The 10,996-nt window shown below is 34.9% G+C and overlaps 2 protein-coding genes across 2 annotated transcripts; both read right to left on the bottom strand.

The window, feature by feature from the left end:
• Positions 1-413: 413 nt before the first annotated feature.
• Positions 414-4,326, bottom strand: LOC107463681 (metal tolerance protein C4). The gene is made up of 13 exons (XM_016082532.3): positions 3,885-4,326; positions 3,750-3,804; positions 3,341-3,473; positions 3,214-3,269; positions 2,785-2,899; positions 2,542-2,599; positions 2,333-2,451; positions 1,704-1,823; positions 1,501-1,602; positions 1,344-1,416; positions 1,187-1,254; positions 877-937; positions 414-763 (listed from the first exon to the last, which is right to left on the bottom strand). Exons 1-13 carry the CDS (start codon positions 4,126-4,128, stop codon positions 639-641), a joined length of 1,329 nt encoding a protein of 442 aa, XP_015938018.1. The 5' UTR covers positions 4,129-4,326; the 3' UTR covers positions 414-638.
• Positions 4,327-5,095: 769 nt separating this feature from the next.
• LOC107463696 (mannosyl-oligosaccharide 1,2-alpha-mannosidase MNS1) lies at positions 5,096-10,915 on the bottom strand. Its single transcript, XM_016082548.3, has 14 exons — positions 10,333-10,915; positions 9,642-9,689; positions 9,089-9,277; positions 8,749-8,861; positions 8,184-8,249; positions 7,890-8,061; positions 7,277-7,366; positions 6,944-7,068; positions 6,764-6,829; positions 6,359-6,467; positions 6,177-6,275; positions 6,001-6,081; positions 5,750-5,920; positions 5,096-5,637 (listed from the first exon to the last, which is right to left on the bottom strand). Exons 1-14 carry the CDS (start codon positions 10,492-10,494, stop codon positions 5,398-5,400), a joined length of 1,731 nt encoding a protein of 576 aa, XP_015938034.1. The 5' UTR covers positions 10,495-10,915; the 3' UTR covers positions 5,096-5,397.
• Positions 10,916-10,996: the final 81 nt, after the last annotated feature.

Here is a 10,996-nt window from a genome sequence, read left to right as displayed (position 1 = left end):
AAAGCTTTTTGTCTGGACATGAAAAGTATCCAGCTACGTGTTGATCCCTAATGCTTTGTTTTATTAAATCCATTCATTAACATTGACTCGGGACCATTGGTGTCTCACTGACTTCATATATATTTAATTAGTGTATATTCAACTTAACTTTTATACGAGACATTTTAATTAAAAAGAATAAAGTTGAGACTTCAGAGAATCCAGCATGCGTGGGTTGAACACTGGTGGGGCACAAAATGGAAGTTGGATATATATTAATGAGATGTTCATTTGATATTAAAAGAGAATGAATCACGCGGAAATGTCTTCATATAAAAATGATAATTAAAAATTATTAAATATTTTTATATATCTAATTAAACTATTTAATTATTATCTTTATGTAAAAACATCTTTATATAAGTGAAAGGACATGCGAAAACATAGGTATCTGTTGCTTCATTAATCAATCTACAAAGAGAACTCAGCTCAACTTGGGGCATATTTGGTATTTCATTTGGAAACAATGCCTGAAAGGGCTCATGAATCATATACTGAAAAATGACAAATCTAATCATTCATAAATAAAGCTTCAATTACATAAAAAGAATGTGAAGTGGATGGTGACAAAAAATTATGTGTTACTGAGAATATCTAGTCTACAAGGTCGCATCTGTTGGATTGTGTGCTTCAATATCAACATGCCGAATACCGGGGACAAGATTTTGGATCTCCTTCTCCAACCTATCCACTTCACTTCCTAATGCTGTAACTACTTCCTCACCTGCCACAACTCTCACTTATAAGTATATAAGATAATTATTATTTCTCAATCAGCATTTATATTTCTCAATCAGCATTTATATATCTGTAATGATCAAGTTAACTACTGCATACCATAATTTGACATAATCTTCATTAGGGCGGCATCATCAGCCTTTTTTGCAGCTTCGCGAAACTGTAAATATAGTATAGTTGTTGATAACTTGAAACCAGCAAGCAGTATTAAATAAATTTGGTCATTATGAAAGTTAGCTAAGGTTCTGAGCTGTCATACAAACAGAGTAAGGTAACTTTTTTTTTCTTTATGGGTCCCTGCCATACCACATGATTTCTTGTAGATGATGATAATAATAATATGAAGTACAATACAAAATACAGCATATTATCAGATTTGTTTGAGCATTTTATGTAGATGAGAATCAACCTGTTTAGCCCACTCTTCACGTCCTGTCCTTGTCAGATAATTTTGCACCACCATAACTCCATTAAAATCTGTTTCAAAACCATCATCAGAATTAATTGTTCCAACAGCACTCATAAACTGAATGGAAACCAAGAACAACAATGATATGATGGGCAACCTATTTCTGCCTTAAATCTGAAGAATCCTGGCCCAATAACTTCGCTTTTGCAATCATAGAGAGCATCTACAACCTAATGCACAAAAGCCACCTAAGTCAAATGATTTATACAAAGGCTTTTGTTATGAAATTTGAGTAGAATCTAGAATGCTTGTACCGGATCATTTTTCAAAAATCGAAGCACTTTCTCCATATCATGGTCATCCATAGCTCTGCCAATTAAAGCATGTCGATTTCTCTGGATAAGAAATATGGCTACCTGCATGGTCAATTCAGCATAAAATCATGTGAAAATAGATTTCAGATCCGTGTCTCTTACATCAGATGGCAGAGAAATTACTGCCTACTGAGCCTCTTTACCATGCCAAGTAAGTTGCCAACTACGATTGAGCCTATGGGATCATAAATAGCATTTCCAGTGACATTCACTGCAATCAATGATGCCCCAGCAATAAGAAGGCCTGTCACAGCAGCACCATCCTGCATATATTTTGCTACCGTTTATAAGAACAAGCTAACAGAGAGAATATTAATTCACTACTAAAGGAGTTTTAGGAACTAAGAATATTAATTTCACTACTAAAGGAGTTTTACGAACTAAGAATATATTCAAGTTGCATAGCCTACCGGAAGGAAGAATAACTAAAACAATCTTAACAAAAGTTTTCTTTTCACCTTTCTACATTCTTGTTTTAATGCTTAAAAACTACTACAACATGTCTTTTTTACCAACGGTAGCATACATGTTGAAGTTCCATTCAACTGAATAATGTGCATAGCTTTAAATAGCAGAAGAATGTGGAAAGCTTTGAATAACTGTTGCTGAGGAAAAACATAGCCAAAATCATAATGAGTGATAAGTAGTGCATGTTATTCAAAGCCCTTATTTGTAAATTTTTTAGATTCACTCACTTATGTATAAACCAATTCTTGTTTAAACCCAGTAAAAAACATGCTTCAGGACCAAATAAGTTAGTGCAATAAGCTACCTCGGTCATTACTGCAACAGATGTAGGATCATGGCCACGCCAAACATAATCTCTTAGTCTCATTCCCTCGGCGGCTGCACCTTTCTTTACAGCTTGTATGGCAACAATAAGTGAGGCACCTAACATAAAAAGCCCATCGAAAGAAGGGAAGCGATGAATATATGACGGATAACAGACAGCACCAGGTTAAAATGAGGTAGTAGCAGTACCTTCAATGATAAATGAACCACATATGACCAAAACTGCATATTGCATGTTCTCAGGGGGCTGAAAAGGAAACTCTCGATAGTCAGTAAATTAAATACAACAAAAAAAAGCCTTATTCCACTAAGTGGGGCCAGCTAAATTAATAAACCAAATAAAGAGAAAAATTCACATAGGAAAAAAATTAACAATTTGTGATCGACAGATGTCAAAAATTGTCATTTCAAAAGTCTTTTTTGGTTAAATACCTGTGAAGTCCACAAGTTCTGAACACCATGAACAACTGTGGCACCAGAACCAAGACAAAAGATACCAACAGCAGATATCAAAGACCAAACAAATCTTTCCTTGGAATAGCCATAACTGTAGAATTGAACAGCATTATCACATTCACACGATAAAACCAAACTCACGCAATCACAAGAGCCATGCCACAATTCATCCCAAAAATTGAAATTGATAGGATAATAAATTTTGATATACTGAGTCATTTTAAATTTTGCAGTTCGTAATAGAGCACAGTTCATTGATGTCCGATTCAATAGCTATCCATGCTTTCATCCATTACATGTATAATAGTCCTTAAATCATAAATCACATGGATTCATTTCTTATAGTGTAGACAAGAAAAAGGTAAGAGGATGGTTGATAAATGCAATCAATAGTATTCAACTCACGGATGGATAGCATCTGGCGCACGCCTTGAGCTAGATAGACCATAAGCAAGCAGCGCCTACAAAATAATTCTATTAGTTCTCTGCAGTCAAGAGTCTCTATCAATGACAAACATAAACATGTATATACCTGGTTTGCAAAATCGGCGACCGAATGCACAACTTCAGCCAACATAACATGGCTAGAGGTAGCAAAATACACTCCAAACTTGAGAGAGAAAACAAGAAAGTTACACCACAGTGCAGTTGTCACAGCTCGTACACTAGAATAATAAAGAGGAAAAAAAAAAGGAATCAGGTGAAAGTAAATGGGACAAATGGCAGCACTATCTTGAGATATCAAATTAAGTAGCAACAGAGAGAAATGATATCCATGATAACACACACAACACTCCACCATGCTAAGTCAGTTTCCAAATTGGTCTGATATATATATACTTAGGAAAAAACAATATTAATAACAATAATGACAATGCTAAGTTGCTAACTAACGCAAAAGCAAAAATACCAAAATTTCCGATTAAAGAGAAAAAAAAAACCTGTGTCGATCGTTGATTTCAATATTCTTAGCTTGCTTTGCCCTTGTGAAGACACCTTCAAAAAAAAAAAAGAAGCAATATTTACGAAATAATAGTAAAGAGTGAGAATTGAAGGGGGGAGAAAAAGGAACGTACTGCAGTGTGAGGTATAGTTATAATTGGAGTGGCGGTTGTGGCGTTGAGGATCGAAGAGGAGCAAGAAGAAGCGGCGGGAGGTGAGAGGTGGTGCGGGAGAGAAGCCTTCTAGAAGGTTCTTAGAAGAATAGGATTTGGTGTTTGGAGGGTGCGAAGAAGGAAGTGAAGGAGGTTGTTGGTTGAGAATGGAAGAGTGGCGAAGAAGAAGACGAGAGCGAGCAAGGTAGTAATATGATATTCGCATTAATACAATACAATTGATGAATATTAGGGATTTGATTTCTGGTGAACAAGTTTGAAGACTGAAAGTGAAGAGTGAAGAAGAAGATTACGAAGAATGGTGCGGAATGAATGAATATTCCTCCATTATTCGGAGAAAAATGTTACTGTTGCAACTTGCACCAATCCCACTTTTCAGTTTTCTCAGCTCACACTCTCAAGCTTATAGATTTATTGAATTAAGAGAATATACTCTCCACTATTATCATACACTCAACATGATTTTCTTTTATCTAAATTATTTTTTTATTTTTCGGTCAAGCTGAACTAAATTTATATAATGTTCAGTAAAAGTCAACTAAGACAATTCGAGCCCATTATTTGGACTTCTTTGGATGAATTTAAAAAAAAAATCTTTTTTTAAATTATCTATTTTTTAAAAGATCTTATAAAAAAGTAAAAATAATTAATTTTATGTTTGAATATCTTACGTAAAAAAAATTTTTTATTTATCAATTATGTTTGGATATAATAATATAAAAGTACTTTTTTATCTATTTATTATATGAAAAACATTTTTTTTCAAAAAAAATCTTTTAAAAAAATATATAAATTACAGCTTCTCAAAAAAAAATTTTTTTCTGGTACTTTTATTTTTACTATTAAAAATTTGTCAAACACACTAAAAAATAAAAAAAAATCTTTTTTTATCAAGATAATGTTGCCCAAACAAGACTAAGACAGCTTTCAATTTTTCAATTCAAAAAAATTTAAATATATTAATTTTGTTTGGAACTCTCGACCTCAAGTTAATTTGATCATGCTATTGTTACCGTATCTCTGAGCCTCCATTGACTATATAATTATTTCACTTAATTATCTGATTTGAAAGTAAAATGTTAAAAATATTTCATTGTCTTAACACTGTCCAACCAAAGAAGAAGACATTGGCATTTGGCAAAACTGCGAAAGGAACTGTCTACACTAGCAAATGTGAGTATAAAAGTTATGCCTCAAATACATAAAACTCAGCAATTTATGCTTGTGAATATTTTTGGCTCCACACAAATGAAGGAACAACCTATTCCTTCATAAATTTTCAAGAATAAAACGTTTTGATTTCCTATATATAATATAACATCCCACCTGCTAAGCAGAATGAACCCCTTCCCACTCAATTGAGGAAATGCCAGCAGCATCTTCTAAGCTCTCTATAAAGGGATCAAACTGCGTTTCTCGAATCCCGGCAAAATGGGGTGGTCTCCGGCAATGGTAGAGACAAATATGGAGAGATCTAACCTGACCTTCCTTCTTTCCTGCCACCTATTCTAAAAGAAGGCTTTTGCTTCTCATTTGAGTTCCCAACAGACCCCCCTTCGTTCCTTTGCACAATCCGCAGAGGGTGCGCCTCCGTATTGAACACCCATTGATCTAATGGGATGACTGTCGGAGGCGAAAACAGAAGATAAAGATACTTCAGTGTCTCCGCAAGGAAAAAGCTTTGCATCATGTTGTCTTTCACGCCGCTATTCACCTGAGAAGTGACAACTGTAGAATATGAGTAGCTGCCATGGATATATGCATTATCAAACGCTAAAATGCGAATGCAAAACACTTGATCAAACATGAACTTGAGGTGTGCTTACATCCTTCAGTCCAACGTAGCCCGACTCTATGCGCGAGTTCTTCTCAAAAGCTTGAAATATATTCCAACCCCATTCCTGGTATGTCTTATTGCCAGTTAGACGCCAGAGGTAAAAGAGTGACTCGACTGTCTCCGGCCTCAGTATATTCCATGATGTACCCACACTCATGTCCTTAAATTCAAACATAAATTTCAGATCACTCCGAATTTTCAAATCGCACGTCATAAGTGCACGAATAATTAACAACTAACCTGGTCATCATGAAAGAAATAGTTCTCTCCAGCCAATTTTGTTGGGGTCGATTGATAGAAGTTATAGCATGTCCAAGCAAGCTTGCAAAGAAAATAAGATGTAATCAGACTCCACTGGAAATCACAAAACCATTTGCAAAGAACCAAAAACTAAAAAAGTTGCAAATAAAATATACCTCTTCTGCTAGGGACAGGAACTTCTGAGAGTCTTCAGCGCCATAACCAAATGATCCCAAAGCAACCATCCCTGGAGCAAAGCATGCTAGTTCATCCATCTGCAGATATACTCGGGCGAATGAAATCATGTTATAAAAAATACTAAGTGCGACAATCCCAGTATTTTGATTCAATATCATACTTTGTCTGAGAGATATCCTCCATTCTTCTCACATAGATAAGTAAAAGAAGACGGTGTTGATCTCCTAACCAAACTTAACAGACCTTTCATTGATTTCTCCCACATTTCTCTGTTTTACCAATTCGAGGGGAAAAATAATCAGTTACGAAACATTTAAACTTCTAAATCATTAAACCCTAAAAAATCCAACTTAATATAAACATGAAATCTGAAATGTCTTCAACTATATAACTTTAAAGATTGGCATCTGAAAGATTCTTTCATAAATCAAGGAATTAAAAATCCAAACAAAATTCCATCTCAACAACCATTGCAATAACAAATGGATTTCAGCCTGAACCCATATCAATTAACAGTTCAGCCCAAACGTGAAAATATGTAATAAAGTAGGGGCATTATTCTCACCTATAAAGTTTTACAGCTGAAGTTTTATTCCCCTGTATCCAAACTTTGAGGAGGTATTCATAAAAACTGCAATGAGATATGATGCACACCAAATAAATAAATATACAGCAAGACGAGTCAAAAAAGTTAACAATACACAGAATTTTTCTGTGCTCATCTCATGCAAAAGAGTGTTAATACCTATCACCCATGGCACCAAACGTGACGGGAGAGTATCCAGCCCTTCCACTGTGAGGATTGATGTAGATAGGAAGTAACCCATCATCAGGAAAAGTTTTATTAAGTAGTGTTATTACGTTCTCAACCTGAAAAAGTAGGGTGCCGACCAATCAGTGCACTGCCAGAAGAACAGGTAACATACAAATCACAGCCTTAAGTATATTACTGAGGCCTTTATCCATGCTCAAATATCACGTAGGTGAATATATCTGATTTTTACCAACAAAAATGTTGATACACCCACCCTTTTGTTTCACATTAAGGAAATGAAGAAACATAGAATCAGTTAAAAACCTTCTGCTGATACTTTGAGTCCCCAGTCCTTTGAGATAGAGCAATGAATTCTAGTTGTTCGGTGCCAGAATCTGCCAAAATACTGTCACCCTGCGAAAAATGAAGACAAAAGGCAATTGGAGACACTAATAATATTGACTTGTAAAAAAACAGCTAGGAATTAAAAACTAACACAGGCCCGAAAGTCAAATAGTGCACTAGAGCACTTGTTTACAAAATCCTTATTGCGTCTAAAACATTTTACTTGTCTTTTTCTTTTCTTTTTTTTATGAAGAATTACATAAGGATATCAAAATAAATAAATAAATAAATAAAAAAGCCTTCGCTTAAGTTGAAACCTAATCTAACACGATTCTAATCCTAAATAGCATATCCAATTTCATCAGACTAGCAGTCAATTTCACACCAAAAATGACTATGAAACTTTGAAAATGGCTTTTAACCTCAGTACCCAACCTTAGAAGTTAAGATCAAGGACTATAGACCCATGAAGCCATCTAGTAATAAAATTTAAAACAATGGAAGGTAGTTATAATGAAGGAATACAATCCACAAATGTAATACCCCAATTGTATATCGTTAAGAATGACATATGTAGAATTGTGGTACTTACGCCGGTCCAACTAGGATTGTGTGCACGTCCGTGTGATAAGTTGATGATGTTATAAGGAATTCCGGTAGCTGTATCCCAAGCAGGAAGCAATCTGTCAGCTATATCTTTAGCCTTGTCGAGGAAAACTTTGTCCCCCGAAAGATCATATGCACTAAGAAGGCCTCCTACTACTCTGGATTTTAGTGGAAATAGTCCCCCCGGAAAAAATGAACACAATTTTTAGTTACAGAAACTGAGTTTTTGAAATGGGGAATGAACTTTTAATTGCAAAGTAAACCAAACATATGAAACTACCTTATGGTTGTCTCAAAAACGCTTGCTTCATAATCCTTGTTGAAGTCCAAAGTGTTTGCAACCCAACTATCGGAATAATGTCTGAATAAGTTAATATGACAACGAATACAATAAAGCATAACCAAAACCATAAAAATAAAAAATAAAACAGAGTAGCATAGCAAACAATTGAAACAAATCTAAGAAATTCCACATATAAATTCAGGAAGATTTCAGGAATATAGTTAAAAAGAACAATTTTTTATTTTGACGGGGACTACGGCGCAAAGTTAAAAAGAACTATATGTATAGATATATATACCGACATAAAAAACTACTAGTTAAGACACCATCACCATGGAATGTGCCTCTAGGAGAGCAACAAATTGAAGAGAGGAAAACAGAAAATAAAATAAAAGAAATTTCCACCCTAGATGCAGATTATTTTTTTCCCCCATATATAACTTGTTATACAAGTTAGCCCCTATTAATTCCAAACAAATATAGAGATGTGATTAAAGCAAGGGAAAAAAGAATTGCTATGGTAACTATAACATGCTCATGTACAGAGTAAAGCTACACTCACTCTCGGGCTTTTTGAAACTGTTGATCAAGACCCATGATGTATAGTGTATCAAGTGAATCTATTAAAGTTGCCCCAAGACCTCCAAAACTGTTGATACCACTCTTTGACTGAGGCTGGCATCACCAAGGGGGGAAATAGTTATAAAATATTCAAATTTAAAGAAAAAATAACTTTTTTGCATTGCAGTAAAACATAGTAAACAAAATCAGGCACTGCAAAAAACACCAAAATAGTGTCATATTCAAAAGAAAGAAGCTGAACTACCAACTTTAGACCAAAAGCTTTAAAGTTGATTGTTCATACATAATTAACATACTTCTAATCTGGGAAAAAAAAATACCTGAAGTTCATCTTGGCCCCATGCATACTTCTCATAAGATCCCCAAGCATGAAGCATAGCTTCTTTTACTTTTTCTCTTCTCTCCATGTCAACTGGATCATCTACGACCTCTTTACTAGACTTGGTAGTTTTCCTCCTTAAGGCAACTTCCCCAACTTTACCACCATGGGCATTACTTAGCACTTCCAACTGAAACAAGACCAATTGCTTACTCCCCGAAATAGCATATTATTAGAATTGAAAAATATTTCTCATGACAAAATAATATATTAACCGAATAAGAAACCTGTGCTGTATACAAACAGACCCAAAAAAAGTGTAATTAATATCAAAAGATGAGGATTTAGCTTTATATGAGATTGAATGTAGAATGAGAATTTAAACTATGGATTCAATCAGTTTGATGCAGGATTGATGCGGACAACACGAAACATATCTGGTCATTTTGTTATTTGTGTTTGTTTCTTGTGAATTGCAACATACAATGAGTCTTTTTAGTGAACTAAAGACTAAAACAAATGTACAAAAAATTAGGCGCTTTACATCTTCTTACCCGATTTTGCATATCAGTAATTTCTTTCCGTAACTCCTCAACTTCTACCTGCATTTCACAGAACAATTAATAATGGCTGCAAAATGAACTTACGCAAAAACCAAAAGGATTTCAGCTTCCCTTAAAAAGAAATTTGAATAGGAAATGAAAACAAAGTTCCACTTCAAAATCATCTACATGAATGAACCATCCTAGTTGTGCCCACCTCTAATTACAGCATTCTCAAGTTTCAACCTAGTAACAACTTGCTTGTTTAGCAATAAAAAACAGTAAACAGACCTACCCTTCCACTTTTCCAAATATGAAATGCCCCAACTATACTGCCTATCTTCACAAATCAATCAACATTCACACTAGTCAACTTCCACAGAATTCCAACACACCAAACAATAACAAGTCAACTTCCACAAAGTGGGTCTGAGATAGGATACATGAATCAAACAATCCCATAGCATCAGATCCTAAATCATGTCTACTGAATCCCAAACCACCATTATTAACAAACAAACAAGCCTTTATGGCACCAACCTTTCAGCTAACATGGATTATAGCATAAAGTCATAAATGAAGTCTACTGAATTTCCACAACTGCTACCAAAAATAATCCATATCAGATCCATTCATCCGAAAACAAGTTAGTTGCCAAAATTAAGGAAATAAGGGATGTTTCTAATCCAAAAAAGTAGAGTACCTCGTGCTCTCTGACTAGAGTTTGACGATCCCAAACAATCAAAGAGGCACAAACAAAAACGATGAAGAGCACAGCCAAACGCTTTGGTCGCTTCAGGTAATAGGCAGGGTTGCAATACTTCCACTTTCCGCTACTCGTCACTGATCTGCTAGCTCTCGCCATTCCCAACCACCCCGAACAACCAAAGATCTAAACAAAGTTTTGGACTTTAACTCCAAAAGCTTTTCTTCCTTGAAATTCACGCTTTTGTTGTTGTCCTTTGCGGTTGTGAAGTGCGAATCGCAGAGAAAAAAGAAAGGAGCTTTAAGGGTTTATCTATTCTTCTTCTTCTTCTTTGTAATAATATATTAATTAATAATAAAATACAGTAACTGAAAATGTAATTGGTGAAGCTAACAATAAGAACAAAGATGATGATGATGCTGCCTGCTACCCAAATTTATTTAATTAATAAAAAACGAAAATTGAGCTAAAATATGGAATTGCAAAGTGAAGTGTGAAGAATCTGATGAGAAGAGGTCAAGAGGGGAAAGGGGAAGACTCGAATTGAATGGGGGCATTGGTCAAGCTGATCAACCATATGGATATGGGTCCCATCAAACTCTCTTCCAACTTCCAAGTCAATTTTTCTTCCCACAAAAACCCTATTCTACTTTCACCATTC

This window comes from Arachis duranensis, chromosome 9, assembly GCF_000817695.3.
Source record: "Arachis duranensis cultivar V14167 chromosome 9, aradu.V14167.gnm2.J7QH, whole genome shotgun sequence".
Lineage (NCBI taxonomy): Eukaryota > Viridiplantae > Streptophyta > Magnoliopsida > Fabales > Fabaceae > Arachis > Arachis duranensis.
Note: the sequence above shows the minus strand (reverse complement) of the source record. Positions and strands in the feature narration are given on the sequence as shown.